Source organism: Daucus carota, chromosome 7, assembly GCF_001625215.2.
Source record: "Daucus carota subsp. sativus chromosome 7, DH1 v3.0, whole genome shotgun sequence".
Taxonomy (NCBI): domain Eukaryota; kingdom Viridiplantae; phylum Streptophyta; class Magnoliopsida; order Apiales; family Apiaceae; genus Daucus; species Daucus carota.
Window position 1 is genome coordinate 2,427,385 of NC_030387.2, and position 20,027 is coordinate 2,447,411.

Consider the following 20,027-nt stretch of genomic DNA (forward strand, 5'->3'; position numbering starts at 1 on the left):
TTTTCTCGCGCATCTTACTTTCTCTTCTCTCCTTTTCACGTCAAACTGGGTCTCATTATTAATACCTTTTTTGATTACTGTGTTTTCTTGTTTAATAAATTTATTGTTAAATTAAAATGGGATAGAATTAAAAATAACTTAACTCATATACATTAGTTACGAGGTTAAACAAGAAAATACAGTCAAAAAAGGTATTAATGATGAGATCCAATTTAACGTGAAAAGGAGAGAAGATAAAGTAGCTGCGCGAGAAAAAGAGGCCATCATGAATAGCTTAGCTTAACCGTGTCCTGAGACAACCCGATATACTAATATTTGTCGATCTGTTTACAATCGAATCCCCATATTTTCAAATTTGTCGAATTATCATATCATGGTACCATGCACTTCCTTATCTCACCCGCACTCATGGTTCTCAGGCTCCAACTATGTTGCAAAACTAACTGAATCATCAAGCAAAATGGGTATCGAGAGAGAAGATATCTATGTATTAACACACACTGAGAACCAGTCAATTATAAGATCAATATTACAGCCGGCCTACTCCTATCAGAGAGTCTGTTACTCTGTTTGATGACTACTGGTTCTTGCTTTCTTACTCAAGTCTCTCAAGGCTCCCCAGAATGAAACACAAACTAGTCAAATGTCAGGGATACGTACTAGTCGGAATATATTTTTTTCGGAGATATCAAATAAATTTTCGAAAAACACTTTTATATGTTCAATTTTTTTATAAAATTTCGTAGTGACATACTATATCCGCGTTATTAAGGTTTGTAATGTCATATGAAGCTCTTATGCGTGTTGTCTAGTCAATAATAACTATCAATAAGTTCGAAAGTTTGATTTGCATACATTTGACGGTCGATGATTTCAATTAGCTAAAGAATATAAATATTGTTCTTGGTAGGTGAACTGGTTCATTCCAGGAACTTACATAAATTCAATTCATTTGTTAAAAAATTATTATCGTATACGGTTTAATAGCACAATGAGTTAAGAATTTATCTTCTGTCGAACACATACTTATTTGTAAGATTATATAAAAAAAAGGCTTCATTAAATACTCATTTTTTCGAAATCTCATCATAAAAAATTTACAATTTATTTCATCTTTTTTTCCATTTATCTTCTTACATTTTAATCTCCCAACCTTTACTAGATTTCGTCCCTCCTAACGTGACAGAGATCCTTTGGATAGACCACAATATTAGTTTTATGGGCGCAACCACATCGATTGTACAGAAACAATAGACAAACTGATTTGTCATACCCTGTTATTTAATATTCCGATAACAATATCAGACCACCAATATAAAAAGAAGTATGTGTTCTTTGCGCGTTAGAGACTTCTCTGATATTAGTGCTTTGATTTTAACGTTATTAACGATTTTTCCTAGTTTATAAGTGTGCTGAAAAATCTAACAAAATAATCACTGTTGTAAAAACATGAGTCAGATTTCATTAATAAAGGCACAAAATAAGGGTTAATCAGATGATTAATTGAAAAATCGGAGATTTAATCGACGAGTTACGACTTACGAAACGGAGATTAATCATAATTAATCACCGACTTCTGCAGGAATTTCTAAAGACGAAGTTGGATAGAAAACCGATTGTTATAATCAAGTTGTGTAAAGCTTCAGGCCGGCTACACTATTTGCGAAGTAAAGACACTGCTTGTAGCTACAACTTAAGCATTTTTATACGCAAAATGACATGAGAGCAACGGAACAATCATGTAATGCCGAAACACGAAATGACCTAAGAGCAACGAAACAATCATGTAATGCCAAGATCGCAAGCCATTGGCGACAGTATAAATAGTAGCAAATTTGAGCATGGTATCACAAAAGCAAAGAGAAGTATCCAACTGAAAATATAGAGTTTAAGAGTAAAATGGGGGACCTGCAATATGAAGAACCAAAGGCATCAAAAGCTCCATTGCTTTCACTTGCCTCCAGAGTTGTGACAGCAGCCTCACTTGCTGCCTCCATCATCATCTTGAAGAGTGCCAAAGTCACCTTTAAGATCGGCGGAGATAAATACCAGTACAGCTACAACGACTCCTCCACCTACCAGTACGCCCTCTCGCTCTCCCTCCACACACACACACACATCCGCAAATATAAATACTGACATTCGGGCATGCATGCAGGTATGTGCTTCTAAGCATGTTGGTAGCCTTTGCATACAACTTGCTTCAAATTCCCTCCGCGATTTACCATCTCAAAACAGGCAAGCGTTTGACAAATCGCTATGGATTCTTGCTCTTCGACTTGTATGGGGACAAGGTCAGTGTTCTTAGCAAACTAAAAACTAACTGATAGACAATCAGAGAGCGAGAAGCTATCAATATCAGCAACTAAATTCTAACAGCTTCAAACATCTTTAACAGCTTGGTGTACTACTACTTGCAACATCAACGGGAGCTGCTTTTGGCGCAACCTTGGAGATTAAAAGATCTGCCGACAACCTTGAAACAATAGGTGGACAGGATGCAAGCGATTATAGATCAAAGCTTGGTGATTTCTCCAGCATGGCATATCTCTCTGCTGGATTACTTCTAATAGCATTCATTAGCTCTACACTTTCCTCCATCATATCATCACTTGCTCTCTCCAGAAAATGATGATATAACAGCAACCAAAAGCATGTTTACTCTGGTCTGATTCTCTATGTGTCTATCAAGGTTTTATTTACAATGTACAAGTAAAAAAGATATATATGCCTTTGAATCGATTTATAGGTTGCAATCTTAATTCTTCAAGATTGCAGAATAATTACAAAATTCTATTTTGATTTGCCAAATACAGAGTAAAATGATTCTGCCTGCTTGGCGCTTGCTATTTCATTCAGCTTGGTAAACACTAGTTTAAGAGAAGCTCTTGCAATAACACAGAAATATACACAACTACAGAAATACATTTTCTGCTAACATTTACAAATATATATCATTGAATATATATATGACTCCCATATTATTTAAGAACAATGTACAGAGATATCTTCAGAATGTTAGCAGGGAGCTCAGGCGCTCAAAATAATTAAAGAACTAGAAGCGCCATAGTCCATACATTAGTCGGGTTAGGAGTAGAGATAACTATACAATAATACCTTTAGTTGCTGGGAAATGGGATAAGTGAACCGAAATGATATTTTTCTAAAAGCTATTTATGAATCTCGAATTTCTCAAAATTAAACCAGCCCTACTTTTCAAGCAAAAGTTTTAAGCTTTCTTTGATGTGCACGTGTGTCATATACCTTATTTCTACACTTGTTCATTGGGCTGATTTAGAGATTCAAAACATCATTTTTATACTTTACCCCCTCAAGTCCCAGCAACCAAAAGGAAGATCGGGTATAGACAGATATACATGCATATAGATATAAAGATAGAGAAAGAAACAAATGGTGTGCCTTAACGGGAAATGGGCAAAATACCCCACTGATGAAGAAAACCCTCTCCAGTTGTCACTTCTAGGAAAAGTAGAACAACCACGGCCAACATAGCCGCTCTTCCATTCCATGTTTCTGCACTTTTTGTCCATCCCCACTCCCAGACTGTCACAGGTGCTGGTAGCTCCCTTCTTTGCGAATCATATACTGCTAATAGTTCTTCAACACTGCCTAGTGGAACAAGAGACTGCAAATAGCATTCCAAGTGTCCATGACAAATATTAGTTGACTGTATAGTTATGACTATAATAAATCAAAGAACCTCATGCAAATTACTGAAATGTTGTGCTTTCTTACCAACAATCTAGGCTAAGGTTTAAGAGACCCACTATAGTCAGTTATACATTTCGAATTCCTTACCAATCCCACATATACTCATAGTTAGTATTTATGGTTCAAATCAAAATCTTAAAGGGTGCCAATGTCAAAGAAAAAAGGTCCACTTTTCTTCTTTATAACAAGTATCTAGTGAGTGTGATAAATACTAAGTTTCTGATATGATGGCAAAGTTTGTATCTTTGGAAGAATGCTGATCCTCTTTCGACTCTTTGTATATATTTGTTTTTTCAGTTTATGGATAGAAACATGAAAGCATTATTATCTTTTGCACCCGTTATTTTATCTCAAGAAAGGAGTAAAGAAAACAACAAAAAAGTACGAGGAAAGTTAGCGACCTTCCTAAAAGGGAAATGTCATCTCAACTCTTTGTAACAGTCTATAACAAAGGAAAGGCAAACTCTAAAGCATTAAACAGATCTTTTGAAAATGTAAGGTGCAGTGTGATTGTGCACCAGTATGAGAATGACATTCTATATGAATATGCATAATATCCTAATCTTCATTGAAGGCGTTGACAAAAGAAATTGTGTCCGAATACAATTTTAGTTCAGCAGCATATGACGTGACTGAAATATTGGAAGACAAGACAAGTACACGAAGGTGAATATTATGACTGCAAATCAGGTCATAACGTATGTAATAAGAAAATTAATGCATGCAAGAGCATCAATTATGCCAAGAGGTTACTACAGGAAGTAGAAGTGATGATTAAACTTTATATCGAACAGTAGTACTAGAAGAATGAACAAATTTTTGAATCACAAAAAGTAGTTCTAGTGACTTAATTGTCTGTCACTGGAACCACCATAGTTTGTTCAGCTTCTCAAATTATTGTTGTGATTAATATGAACGTTTGATTAAATTTGTTACGCAGACATACAGAATATTGACACAACACATATTTCTTTAGTCTTTACCCTTTTTTTTCAAACTTTTCTATAGAGGCTGGACTTAATATTGACGCACATACTACAAGCACATTGACAGAAGGTAGAGTAAGGTATCATAGACACATCTCCTAAATTTGCAATTTTGTTATAGCAAGTGGTATGAGGAGTCATTTCACAAGCCGCACGAACAAGTTTGTTGCAATCAGGTAGATTTTATGCACCGGATCATTAGAAAGCGATCACGAGTCTATTTCTCTTTTATTCTCTTTTATTGGTAAATGATCACTAGTCTGTTTCACCTGCATTTTGTCTGAGTTTGTTATAAAATACATTTCAGCCATTTCAGGATTATGTTGATAATGAATTCTTTGCCACCAAATCCTAAGATTATGAAAAAGTTCTTCTATAGTTGCTTAACTACTGAACCCCTGGCAAGCACGCTTCATTAGCGCATTTTAGAAATATCTAATCAAGAAAGATCCAGAATATCACTTCAGTAAAGGAAAATTTACTACCTGTCGAGCCTCAATATTTGACACCGCCATTGCCCCCACATATGGAAGACTTTCGATCACTGCATCTGCCAAATCTGAAATGAAGGTAGGCTGACACCCTAGAGCAGGTACACGTCCCCATTTCTCTATGCCAGATTTGAGAGCGAGTTCCTTGTACTCAACATCTATCTCCTCTAAAGTTTCAATATGTTCACTGACAAAGCTGAGGTATAGCAAAACAGCATTCAACACAAACAGATATGGAGTAGTATAAGGCTATTCTATAGGTCTCCAAAACAGTAAAAGTACAAAATTATATTACGGGACATCAAAAAACCAATTGATTGTACCAATTACCTAATTGGGACAGCTAGAAGACTTTTAACTCCTCTCTGACCAAGCTCAATGATTGTCTCATCCGTATATGGTTTCAGCCATTCCACAGGACCAACTCTACTCTGCATAGGATTTACACAAAGCATTGATCAGCCTATTATAAGCTTATATAGCACAAAATTCTCAAACATGTAACACATAAGAAAAGAAAAAACTCTGATTTAAACGAGGACTTTGGATATTTAAATTACTGATGACCAATTAATGAACGCATTATCCAAGTAATGAACCACTAGACATTATGAAACTAATATTACTTTCTGATTTGAATTTGGACAGAAAAGACAAGGGGAAAAACTGTCGAAACCTCCATTCTTCAGGTGTGTTCCCAAAGTTATAATACGAGAGCGGATAGGAAGAGAATAACTCTTCTAATTTTCTTCACGGAGGTGGGAAGTGGAAAATGGAGAGATTTTGGAATAAATAACCACCTCTTTTCCATCTTTCTAGTAAACTTGTTATCCTCCTATGTCTCAACTACTAGTATCCCAAAAAACTTGGGCAAGCAAGAGAGAAACTTCAAGTTCTTAACTCTCACATTCTCTTAACTTCTTTCCTCTTTTATTCTCTCCTAAAAAATCTCAGACGTTGTTACGCTGGTATGCATAACTCTGCCACAGAAATGTGACACAAAAAAGGAAAAAAAAATAAAGCCACATCATGTATGTATTTGTGTTTCAACGATTATATTGCCATCAATCATCATTGTGATTTCTGGAGCTATAATAGTGGACTACTGATGACCATCCTTGATGTGTGACTATTTTAACATTTATGATAAAGCCAAATTGTGTTCTGAAAATGGATTATTTTTAACCAGACAATATTATAAGTAAAGATTTGTAGGGATCAATTCGGAAGTAGCAAAAGTGCACAAGAATTAGAACCAAAAGGAGAAGTCCAAAAAACCATTCTTAATCTCCATTATTTTTTCTGTGTAAGCTTATAATAAGGGGCAACAGACGTGAAAATCTGCTCTGGTAACTCACTTTCATCTGATATGCTAATTTTATGGCATACCCACATTATATGAAATTCTACTATCCGCAATTATTTCGACTATTATATGACAATGTCTTTGAGCATAGCTAAGAGCTTACTCCTATTGTAAAAGAATGTCTTGCTCAATTTGATACAAGGTAACTACCTGATAAGCTAGAGTGTATGGATTAGTTAGCCTGCGCTTTTCTAGTTCTTCCATTATCAAATCTACACATTCCTCCATCTCGGCCTTGTAGGGGTCACCAGCTTCCTCCACATAAGCAAGTGGCACGCCATGAGCACTAAAAAATATCATCACCTACAAAAAGATTTCGAATAGGCTTGCTTACAGTAATAAAGGAATGGAAGATGAAGCTAATTGTCATAGCCAGATGTATAAGATAAAATTGGGGAATAACTTGTCACATAACAAAGTAGTTATGCAAGATGGACAGTAAACAACTTAAAGAAGTTCACTAGACGAAATCATAAAGGAAAGACTGATAAAAGTCAATTAAATTGTATAATATGATAAGATCACTAGATCAATCAACATGGAAGGATACAATGATAGGGAACACAATTGCATTTAGAAAATAGGTGCTGAAGCCTCAATTATGCCAAGCAATAGAATATTTTAGAAAATGGGGCAACATATAAATGTCCAATATTCGTAGTTACAGTAGACGGATTCTAAAGTAAATATAGATGAATTTGTTTGGTGGGGAGGGGGAGGCAAGGGGAAGTAATACCTTTTCAGGCTGCTCAAAATTTTTCAACTCATTTTCAATTAAATCCCCCATGGCTTTTATATATCCTTCACGCTGGTACCAGGAAGGTATTACAGTGTGCTGCATGTTAACTAGGTATTCGTCTTCCCTATGAATTCAGGTATATCCAATTTATTAGTTTTTGAGGCATGAATTCTGGTAAACCATTAATCTACAAGTAACATGTTCATCACCGGAATATACTCTCCAATAGCCGAAGACTTGAACCACTAGTAGATATTGAAAATTGTGGATAAAGTGGAAGCACAACCAACTTTGTGATTCCATCCTTTTTAATCTGCAAAAATGACAACCAGTAAGTTCCAACCAGAACTAGAAGCATATAAGTACAAAGGAAATTGTATGTAGCATTAGATATAAATTTAGACAAACAACAGTAAGATGCTGAATATATTGATGTTAGAAATAGTTTCGACATACATATGCATCAAATATATGAAAATAAATGCCAATGTGCTTGCCCACAAGTATCGGGATCACATTTTAGGGTAACTACTAACTACTGCTGATAATTTAAGTAAAAATTAATTCTGTTATAACCTTAGGTTTGTAAGCTCTTAACTACAGTTGCTTTTCTTCTGCTAGGGTAATGTGTTTCCTTCTTTTCCATTTATTTGGAAGACTATAAGTAAAACTTGCGTTTTCTTATATCAATATCTAAACTGATATTTCTTGTTGGTGACATAAGACATTCCATGGTCAAAAGAATGCAAATTATTTAGCCAAGGCAAAACTTCAAAGGACTGGTAATCTAATTTACAATGGAAATAGAAACATGGAAGTAAATTACTGAATTTAGGAACCTGTTCAATAGCTTCTTCAGTAAAAGGATGCCAATAACGCATACCAACATACACCTTTGCTGGGATATCTTTCTTACACAGTGCTTTTCTCAGCTCTTCAGCCTGAACCAAGAAATATTGTTAACAGATAGCAACTCTCTCCTTACCGGTTTCGGTGAAAACATTTTCTATGACAACAGTTGTCAATGCCTAATATGCATTATCCCGCCCTTGACAAGGTCAGGGAGGGGGTGGGGGGATTCTCGTATCCCCTACCCTTTAGATTTGTAAAACCTATGCACTACAAATATGCTATGTTCCTCAATATTTGAAGGTATTGTTAAAAACATGCCTGCTCATCAGTTATCTTTCGCAGAGGAGAACCGCCTCCAATTGAAGCATATCCTTCCTTGCTCTTAGGGGCTCTGGCAACAGATATAAATTGTGCTAAAGGCTTTTGAAGAAAACGGAACAATCTTGGCAATCGAATAATATCCTGAACAGATGCAACAAATCATATCAGCATATAAAAAATTATTAAGTACCAAATCGACAACTTATCAGATATTTAATGGCAACTCAAAAGCATTTACTGGCTTGACTAGAGATTTACTTCACCAGACATCATATATGTTCAATCTTGTCCTCCTTATCCTATTCTTGAATACCCATGTCCTTGTCTATTCATATTTTGAAGGCTACGGTAAGTACCTTCATCCATCCTATATCATTACTTCTTTGCTTGTTCATTCCAGCCATCTGAGATAAGACCAAGATCATCTCTTCTCACCATTCCTATATGATACTTATTAATCTTGTTCGTTTAAGTATGCCCTCTTATTCATGCAGCTATACAAGTCTAATCATGTCTGCATCTGATAACCAAAATGTTCATTGTACCATTGATTTTAAATTGCTGACTCATTTTTGCTGTATATTGCTAAAATTACCACATTGACAAGAATTTCCCACTTTCTGTATTTATTATTTCAATGAAAAACTCTGGCCCCCGAGTTCAGGGATCAGAACTACCTACTTTAAATATATTTTTTTAAGACCATTTCAAGTAATTCAAGTGTTGACAAGTAACAGCTCTTAAAAATTTAAGACACGGCTTATGAAAAATATGAAACCGGAAAGTACCGGGTCAGCAAAAAGGTTGAACAGAAATGGCTGCACATCATCAAGAGTCTCTGGACCTCCGAGGTTTAACAACAGGACTCCTATCTTTCCATCATCATTAACAAGTGATGTGGACATATCACGAGTGTTAGAAGTTAGTACTGCACGTAACGGCAATGAGTACTTGGTGAGTGGTTGCTTAAGAGATATAGATTGTTTCCCAGACCAACAGGAATATCTGGGAGGTAAAGATGTTTTGGAAGAGTTAAGACTATTAGCAGAAGAATCCATTTGGATCACAGAGCAATGAGATACCATTTGGGAAGATCCAGGACTTCTTGGCAACAATCTGCATACAAAAAGAAGTTACATAATTATGACCCATTTTCATAATGCCGTACTCGCACATATCATAACTTAATCATTGCACAATATTTAACAGTTCCCCATTCAGTTTTCCAAAATGAACATCCATACTGAGCAATGCAGGCTCATAGCAAAAATAAATCTAAAGGATTTTGAAATTGCAACATGGGTCCAGCAAGGATGATCTAAGATACAACCACCATCTAGCCTGGGGTCTGTCTAACAATGACTATGGTACAAAGGTTTGTCAAAAATGCCATATTGAATGTTACAGGTAAAACACTATCATTTATACCCAAAAGAGGAAACAAATATAACCACTAACCATTAAATGAGTATTTATCTGACATGACAGTCATCAAAAAATTGATTAACTAGTGTAATAAAGTACAAGTAATCTTGGAAACATAGTAATGCAATCACTTTACAATTTAAAGTTTTTATTAAAGGAATTTTTCTCTTTTTAACAAATAATTAATCCCTTAAAATAATCCAACTGAGAATTTTGAATTACTTAACATCAGTTTGACTTGCCTTAAAATAGATAATTTTTACTTAGAAGTAGAATGTGATTACTGATAGTAACTTATAAGTTATTATCAACTCAGATCATTTAATTGAAAATGTGGCGTACACGAGAAGTGCTGAGTGTTCGCTGAATCAAACTTTGACTAAATAGTTTAGGCTGGAATGAATCGATTCTACCAGATATTGACAAAGGCTCATATGTTATAAGTTCAGCTCCAATTCAACTCAGATTTAATATGCAAAACTCATATATATTTTTTAAATTTATATAATGATTATCTTTATAGTACGTGAATAACAAAAAAAATATCAAAGGCCCGATCAGGCAAGGTTAACACTCCAGCTCGGCTCTATACAGTATTAGATATTGTCGAGCCAAACTCAGAATATACATGAACAATTTCACTTATATATGCCCCTATGTGTAGCATAAAACTTGTCAAGAAGAATGACAATTAATTCTGAAATTACAAATAGTGAGGGTAATAACTATATTGAACTCTAATGACTAATATACATGAGCAATTTCACTTATTTATGTCCCTATGTGTAGCATACAATTTGTCAAGAAGAGTGATAACTAATTCTGAAACTTACAAATAGTGAGAGTAATATTGAATTCTTCAATTCAAACTCTAAATCTAAAAGTGAAACTAAAATTCTACAGTCCACTAAAAAAAAAATCAAACTTGCCCTCTCACGGGTCACAAGTTAACATAATCTGATGGAAATGAACTAAAGAATGGATTAAAATGTAGTCCACACAATAACAATAGCTCAAGCTTTAAAATGAAAACAAATAAGCAACAAAAAGAATTGCAAGAAACAAAGAATAGTGAGCTCATATTACACGAATACCATTAAGATTAGTGAGTTGTGAGATCGCAGATGTTAAGATTATTACAAGTAAAGATGAGAAAGTAGAAAACGGGAAGTACTTACAAATCCATGTTGAGTGGAAATAACAGGTTTTGGGTGGAGGTTGTTTGGTTTTGTAAGCTGAGAGGACGAGATGTGTAAGATAATGTTTGGATTTTTGGTGGTTGCGCCCAACCTATACTGTTATTTTCTTGTCATTGGGCCCACATTCGTGTCTAAGAGCATCTCCAAGAGCCTCTTCATTTAGGCTCCTAACTTGAGATTTGAGGAGGGAGAAGAAAAATGTTGCTCCAAGAGACTCTTAAATGGCTCTTAAATCTTAAGAGCCTCTTGTTTCTCTCTCCTCTCTCCTCAAAGTTAAGAGCTACCACATGGCTCCTAACTTATTTTTTTTACAATAAAAAAATCTTTCCATCCAATTCACCTCCATCTTTCACTCTCTTTTTTGTTGTAGTGGAGCCCAATATATGAATAAAATATGAAATAGAGAAGAGATGCAGAGAGTATTGTTGGAGTTCACACTCTTAACTTTGTTCTAAATTGCTAAGAGCCACATTTTTTATATTATATTTAGGAGCCAACAAAGAGGCTCTTGGAGATGCTCTAAAATCTTAGACCGGACTGTGTGCGGTAAGAAAAGATGCAATGGGGTTTTTCCTTGAAACTAGTTGGAATTTCACCACCAGGAATGAGAAAAGTTCGTTGAACACTGATTTTTATAGAGGCTTTACAGACTTAATCGCAGTCATCTATTTCTTACCCATCCAAAGGCTTGTATAAATTTGTCATGCACATTCGTTTTCTTTCCCTATCTTGTCCTGCACTTCTAAATCGGTGAACAACAAGAAGAAATTCTATATCCTACATAACATAAAATAATAATTCCATAATATATAGGTGTTCAATCACCGAAATCCTAACAAATAAAAATAATAATTGCATACAAAATAAAGATGTAGTTGGACATTGTTATGATTGGCACTGAACTCATCGTCATTGTCCTGCACGAATTGAATTTATTGCAGGCAAAATAACACTTAGATATATCACAAGTATGCGGGACAAATTATTAATATTACATTACTAGAAATGCAGGATAAAAATAGTGTAAATTATAAAGATAGTTTTGAATTAAAACTGAAACAAGAAATGCATGACAAGAATATTAATAACACGTTACTAGAAATGCAGGACAAGAATAATGTAAATTATTAATATTACATTACTAGAACTGCAAGACAAGAAATGCAGAACGAAAAATATTTAATCATGTCCATTAATTGCCATATTATTTTAACGGTAGATCCCGTAGTCTCTAAAGACTCCAAAGTTTTTGATTTTCATTGAGCCCAACTCACATACATAATATATATTTTTATATATATTATTACTCGCTCCCTCCCACCACCAGATTCTTTACGATTTCTTTTTTTTAACATCCCCTCATTCTTTACATTATTAAACTTTCCAAACATAATAAAATTTTATAGTATAAAATTCGATCTCACCTATAATTTCAACTATTTTTTAAATCTATCCATTAAATATAAATGAATTCCGCCACATTCTCTATTTTTCTTACTCTTTCTTATTATTTTATACCACCTGTGTATCTTTTTTATTGGTCTCCGTGCCCAACCCCAGTGTAAGAATTCACTGAGACGGAGGGAATAAAGTGGGTGTTTGGGTGGGGCTTTTAAGCCCTGCTTCTGGAGTTTTAAATTAGAAGCACTTATAAAAAGTTAGGATTACTAACTTTTATTTCATGACTTCTACTTTTTCCCAAACACTTTGATCACTTATAAGTCTTAACTAACTTCTAACTTTTACCTCACTTTTTTTACTTTAAGCAATAAACACTTGTTTTAAACTCATCCAAACGGCCCCAAATCAAATTTATAATCCCACTTATTATTCTCTTTTATAACATAATTTAAATTGACATGAATAATTAAATATATTAGTTTTTAATATTTCATACTAGTTAAAATTTGTTATACACAATTATAAACCACGCCAACATACAAAACATAAGATAAATACAATAGTATGCAGCAAAATCTCGATTAATTAATAATTAATAAATTCATGATAAAGGATATTGAGCATTTGATAATTATTAGAAAGGAAATATTTATAAAAATATCCATACTTTAAAATTTGTTTTTAAAATACCGTCGAAATTGTATATGCGATTGCGATCTTAGTCGAAATCAGTTGATTATTTGGTAACAAAAGTCTCAATCGGCATTCCCTCCTTGCGGTTAAGATAATTTTAAACTTTTACCACAACGTGATATTATTTTTAAATATATTAATATTATAATTAAACATTTAATTATATTTTATTAATCTGCTTATTGAAATACTTAAAATTCTGCTTAAACCAGGGCTGGCAATATCAGACACGACCCGAACTTGACCCGAACCCGACCCAAACTCGTAACCCGATTTACTGAGACAAAACCCGAAAGTGACCCGAAAATCACCCGTTTTGACACGAAATGGACCCGACATGACCCGAAATTCTAATTTCGTTTCTAATAACTTCAATTTTCAGTTTTATTCAATTTTAAGTGATTTTAGCTTGACCCGAAATCGACTCGAAATTGACCCGATTGCTGACACGAACACGACCCGTTACCCGAAACTGCCACCCCTAGCTTAAACGTCCAACGTCATTTCATGACTTAGAACCGATTTGTGTGGGGATGAGCAAAACCGAACCAAAAACCGAAACCGAATCCGAAACCATAAAAAACCGAACAAAACTGTACCATTAAAAACCAAACCATTTAATAAGCAAACCGAATAAAAACCGAACCACTAATATGGTTATGGTTTGGTTTAAAAATTTTTAAAACCGAATGTAAACCGAACCGAACCGAATAGAAATAATTGTGCGTGTATATATATATATATATATTAAATTATATATATAATAATATCTTAATTTAATTTAATTTTAGTTCCGATCCTTGGAGTCTGCTATTATATTCTGTGCTTTTAGTTGTTGATCTGCTGGATCTTGATTTACAATGCAGACATCCTATAACTCCAGATCTTGATTTAGAAATTTAGAATGCTCTGTTAAAATACTCTGATAGCTGATGTATGTTGCCGCTATTTGGAAATTTAGAAGTTGTATTAGCTGCTGGACAGAGAGCTAAAGTTGAAACTTTTTCATGTATGTTAATGCAGGACTTTGTCTTGGTGTTTCTCTAAATTCTAACATCCATCTAATATTAAAAAGATAACAAGAAAAATTTTAAATTAGAAAAACAATACAAGAAAATTTTTACTTGGTTTAAAATTGAAACCAAACCATTTTCAAACCGAAACCATGATTAAAAACCGAAACCGCACCAACAATATTTGGTTTGATTTTGATTTTTGATTTTAGAAACCGAATAAATATGATTAAGATTTTCGGTCGAAACCGAACCAAACCGAACTCCGCTCATCCCTAAATTTATGCATCTCACTAACAGATTGGAAGTTCCGAACCAACAGTTACGTGACTATAACTATAAGGCACAATATGGGCCGGGAGTTGTTTTAAGATTGGGCTTTTTCTGAACTGTTTGCCCGAGTAGCCCATACTAACGGCTTCCTTTTCTAGAAAATTGTCCAAGTAAGCAACCCCTTAATCTTAAATCCTTTTCTGAATTGTCCAAGTTGTTTTAAAATTGTCATTAGCAGGGTTGCTATTGAATAATGATTGAATAATGAATATTTGTATATCAAAAAGCGAACTTTTAATTCAATTTGAAGTTATAGATATTTCTGACTTTGGAAAGCAACCTTTTTATTGTCAAGTATACTGTGCTGCAGAGCTGGAACATCCTCCATTAGATCACCTTAAACATGGTAGAACTTTTACCTAAATATTGAAATATATACTACAAATAAAATATAAAGAGATTATGTAGAAAAAATTAAAATGTAACGGCACATTTTTCTTGTTCATAATTATAATCAAATCTCTATTTATTGAACCTTTACACACTTGTAAGAAGTGTACAAGAAGATTTTACATCGTTTATTAGCTATCATAATTTCAAATTTTTTTTCAAAGTTGCATTTCTGGTTGCAGGCAGTTGTAGCATCGTATTTTTAAAAATATTTTCAGGAATATAGTATTTTTGCAATTTGTTTTAAATAGTGGTAGTATTTTCGCAAATATTCTTTTAAATTTGATTATGTATAAAAAAAACTCTTAAAAATATTGATAATATATTATTTATAAATATAAATTAACAAAATTTAGACTATACCTTACATTTACAAGTCCGATTTAGCCCGGGAATAATTCATCCATTTCCTCTATGCAAAGATATTTCTTCCATTTCCTGTATGTTAAAGATATTTCCAGCACGTAGTAAAAATTACTTAGAGCTGTTCACGAACCGAGCCGAGCCGAGTTTTGACCGAACCGAGCCGAGCATTAATTTTTTTTCTGACGAGCCGAGCCGAGCCGAGCTTTTTAATCGAACAAAAATTGTGTTCAAGCTCGGCTCGTTAACTAACGAGCCGAACACGAGCTTGTTCGCGAACAAATACGAGCCGAGCCGAGTCGAGTCGAGTCGAGCCGAGCCAGAAAAAAAATAAGGACAAACCGCTAGTTGACTCTTAAAATAGCTAACCTAATAATTTCAATTTTTTTGAAACTTTGTTTATATCACTAAAATGTATATATGTTAACATCCATACAGTTGGATCGGTAAAAAATAATTTTTAAAATATTGAAACAGTAAATTAGGATTAAACACTAGTTAGCGGTACTAGTCAAACTTCTACTTGCCTGTTAAAAACCAAATAAAATTATTATTTCCTAAAATTTTGTTTACATCACTAAAATATATATATATATATATATATATATATATATATATATTATGTTGAATTCTGAGTCCAATAACATATATAAATTATAAAAAAACCCCGAAAATATTACATTTTTTCGAGCTTTAACGAGCCGAACTCGAGCCGAACGAGCTCGAGCCGAGCTCGAGCCGAGCTCGAGCCGAACATACTAAAAGCTCGGCTCGAGCTCGTTTACTTAACGAACAATTTTTTGTGTTCGAGCTCGAGCTCGTTAACTTAACGAGCCGAGCCGAACGAGCTCTTAACGAGCCGAGCTCGAGCTTGTTCGCGAACAGCTCGGTTCGTTAAACAGCCCTAATTAATTACTCAACTTATCTATGTCGACCAGGTATACAACACTGCTTTGTGCTTTGCTACAACGTCTGTGCATGTATATGAAGAGTCTACGGGCCGTTTGGATGAACTTAAAATAAGTGCTTATTGCTTAAAATAAATAAGTGGAGTAGAAGTTAGAAGCAAGATAAGACTTATAAGTAATTAAAGTGTTTGGGAAATAAGCAGAAGTCCTGAGACAAAAGTTAGCATTCATAGCTTTTTATAAGTGCTTCTTGACTTATTACACAAACAGTACGAATAAGTGCTCATAACTTATAATCCCGGAAGCTGGACTTATAAGTGTTCCCCAAACACCCACATAATAAAGTGGTATGAACCTCTGGATCCAAATCCAATATATGAATATAATAAACAAATATGAGTATCTGAAATGCTAGTGGCCAGGGACTGGCAAATGAAAGAAATAACAAGCCATTTCTCTAATGGAGACAAAGGGCACCCTACATTAAAAAGGTGTCAAAAGGGTTGCCCATTTGCACGTGGTCCAGAAGAAAGCAGCAGAGTGGTGAAAATAGAATCCCCAGCAGAGAAAACCATACAGCCCAATGGTCTTTTGCTTTGTGCTCAATTGTGCTACATGAATCATATCTAGACTTCTACCACCTTTTCTCCTCTCTTTTTCCAACTTTTTCATGGTCTTTCAATAACATTATTATTAGGTCCCGATCATTTCTTTACGCTTTCTCTTTTGGCTGTCTCACTCAAAATTTGCTAAAAATAGTCAATAGTACCTACCACTTCTAATCTTCTATCACTTTTCTTTCTCTTTCACGTTATTTTTACTCTACTGTCTTATACTAATTTATACATATTTCTTAAATTTCGTGTTCAATCTATTCGATAAGAAATGAGAGGGACGGAGAGATTATATCGAAGCAAGCACTCCCCAATACTACTAGCTAGCTAGTGAGAGCTCTGTGACTCTGTGGCTCATACATATTCCAAAAATATGGTGAAGTGTGCCTATTTTTGTAGCCAAGTGTGTGTGTTTTGTATTCTTGTAGCTGAGTGGATGTGTTGTGTTTTCTGTTTGAGAGGGACGAGTGCCTGCAATTTTACCATTCTAACTGTGGCACTGAAAAACATGGTCTCTGCACAGGCATTTATAAGCAACAGAAATGCAATGACAGCATCTCTCACTTTTCATCTTACTACGCTCATTCAGATTTCTCTTTTTCGCCTTCACCTGTACAGCTATCAGATTTTGAATCACACACACATATTAATATATGAGTAAAAAGCAAGATGTGTACCTGAAGTTACACCTTTGTGCATTTTGTGTACCTCAATTTTCGAATATAGCAAAGTGTGTACCTCTGGTTTCATAATTCATGCATTATGTGTATTTCCGTTAAAAATTTTTAACAGAGTTAGTGGTGAGGGGCAACAATACTAATTACTTGACTAACGAGTCCAGCACTGCATCAGTGCATCTGCTCTATCAACCAAGTTATAAGCAAAGCAAAATCAAGGTTTTCTTCTTCCTTTATATAAATACTAGTTGAGAAGCCGCGCGTTGCGGCGGGCTATAAAAATTATATTAATAATTTAATATTAATATTTATAGAATACAATAATTTTATGGCTGTCTACAAAAAATATATTAATGATTTAAAATTAATATTTGTAGGATAAAATAAATTTTATATTATAAAAATCTTGATGTAATACCAATACTGATATATATAATTGCAAAATTGGACTATAATTCATGGTGAAAAAATGAAAATAAATTTCTATACGTAATTAACAATTTAAAGCACGACGAATTTTAATTTTATTTGTGTTTTTTTTATCATGTTCTTGCATTGTCACCTTCCTCCAATTTTTTTTGGATTGATTTTGCACAAAAACATCTAACTTAAACCCGTGAGATAGTGGTCTATAACTTCCCTTGCTTATAACAAGCTTTATTTTTTAATAATGCATAAACAACATTCACTTAAAAATTACTTGAACGGAGCAAACAGATAATGCACGAACAATATTTTTCTCTATACAAAGTAAATCATATAAAAATTAAGAACAACAAACATATCCGATTAAAATATTATAAAAGAATAACTAACAAACATACATCACTAATAGTTAATTTATTGATATCACCCATCAATATCATGTCAAGACTATATTCTTCTCCCGTGTTACATAGCGGTCTATAACTAACTTTGCTTGCAACAACCTTTATTTTTTTAATATCATATGAACAGCCTTCACTTATTGTTGTAGAAGAACGACACCACCGAATTATAAATTGAGCAATAGAATTATCACCAAAGAGAGGTAGGGTCGTGATATTGAGAGAAAGGAGGTTGTGTTTAGATGATCCAAACCCCTACAACCTATAAGAGTATTTATAAGTGCAGAGAGACTTGTGTTCTACTCTTTCCCATAATTAAATAATCTGAAACAAAATCAAATTAAAACTTTCAAGTTAATATATTCCATAAATAATTTGAAACAAAATCAGATTCTGAAACTTGCTTCTAATATATCCGTAACTAAAAAAGTTCAAGTTACTATATTCCATAAATAATTTGAAACAAAATCAGATTCTGAAACCTGCTTCTAATATATTCGAAACTAAAAAAGGTAGTTTTAATATTTGATATTTTTCATACAAAAATTCCAGAAAATTAGAAAACAGAACGGAGCGATGTGAGAGGCGCCACCTACATAATTAAATAATCTGAAACAAAATCAAATTAAAACTTTCAAGTTAATATATTCCATAAATAATTTGAAACAAAATCAGATTCTGAAAATTGCTTCTAATATATCCGTAACTAAAAAAGTTCAAGTTACTATATTCCATAAATAATTTGAAACAAAATCAGATTCTGAAACCTGCTTCTAATATATTCGAAACTAAAAAAGGTAGTTTTAATTTTTGATATTTTTCATACAAAAATTCCAGAAAATTAGAAAACAGAACGGAGCGATGTGAGAGGCGCCACCTACACGCCCCTCGCTTCTCCTTTATATAAGTATATTGATTTAAAAACTAAATTTTGTTCAGATTTTTCTTTGACATAATTTGTAAAATTAATTTTTTATAAGAATCCTATTCCCACTATATAAACAATTAGGGTGACCGAGTTATATTTTATAGGAACATTAAAGTACGTGCCAAACAGTGAATTGAAAACGTATAAAATTAAAGTATGTGCCGAGTAGTGAATAAAAAACGTATAAAAATGAGGGGATACAAGGATAGTGAATAAAAAACTTATAAAAATGAGGGGGACACAAGGAGTACATTATATAAGAACAGGAAAATGGTATATATTTATTTTATAAATTTTTTTGATAATTATATTTTTTTAGAGTTCTGAAAATAAAAAAATCATCAAATAATATAAAATCTATTTACTTATATCTTCGACGACCTAACTTGACAAATAAATTATAATTAAAATATAATCTTCTTTAATAATATATTTAATTAATAAATTAGTGTAAAATGATTAGATTTCAGTGTATTCAATAAATTTTTTCCCCAAATTCTCTCATAAATATAATATATATTTATATAAATTATTATCATACATTTTATATAATAATTAATATTTGGAATTGTTTTACGGAATAAATATTTGTAATTAGAAATTCGTATCCACAAATATAATATATATAATTATTACTCCCAATGTCCCCCTAATTGTTTATCTTGGTAGATGAAGATTTAACACGCATTTTAAAACTTCTATAAAAATAATTTCACAAATTACGTTGAAAACATTTTGTATTCAATAAATTTTTTGGCTAATTATTTCA

General features: G+C 33.3%; 2 protein-coding genes across 2 annotated transcripts; one reads left to right on the forward strand and one right to left on the reverse strand.

Moving 5' to 3' along the window:
* Positions 1 to 1,776: 1,776 nt before the first annotated feature.
* LOC108196639 (CASP-like protein 4D1) lies at positions 1,777 to 2,775 on the forward strand. The gene is made up of 3 exons (XM_017364019.2): positions 1,777 to 2,081; positions 2,159 to 2,294; positions 2,399 to 2,775. Exons 1-3 carry the CDS (start codon positions 1,900 to 1,902, stop codon positions 2,630 to 2,632), a joined length of 552 nt encoding a protein of 183 aa, XP_017219508.1. The 5' UTR covers positions 1,777 to 1,899; the 3' UTR covers positions 2,633 to 2,775.
* Positions 2,776 to 2,907: 132 nt separating this feature from the next.
* On the reverse strand, positions 2,908 to 11,230 carry LOC108196638 (ferrochelatase-2, chloroplastic). The gene is made up of 10 exons (XM_017364018.2): positions 11,091 to 11,230; positions 9,276 to 9,603; positions 8,485 to 8,628; positions 8,154 to 8,255; positions 7,524 to 7,627; positions 7,312 to 7,438; positions 6,726 to 6,878; positions 5,540 to 5,640; positions 5,204 to 5,405; positions 2,908 to 3,646 (listed from the first exon to the last, which is right to left on the reverse strand). Exons 1-10 carry the CDS (start codon positions 11,096 to 11,098, stop codon positions 3,422 to 3,424), a joined length of 1,494 nt encoding a protein of 497 aa, XP_017219507.1. The 5' UTR covers positions 11,099 to 11,230; the 3' UTR covers positions 2,908 to 3,421.
* Positions 11,231 to 20,027: the final 8,797 nt, after the last annotated feature.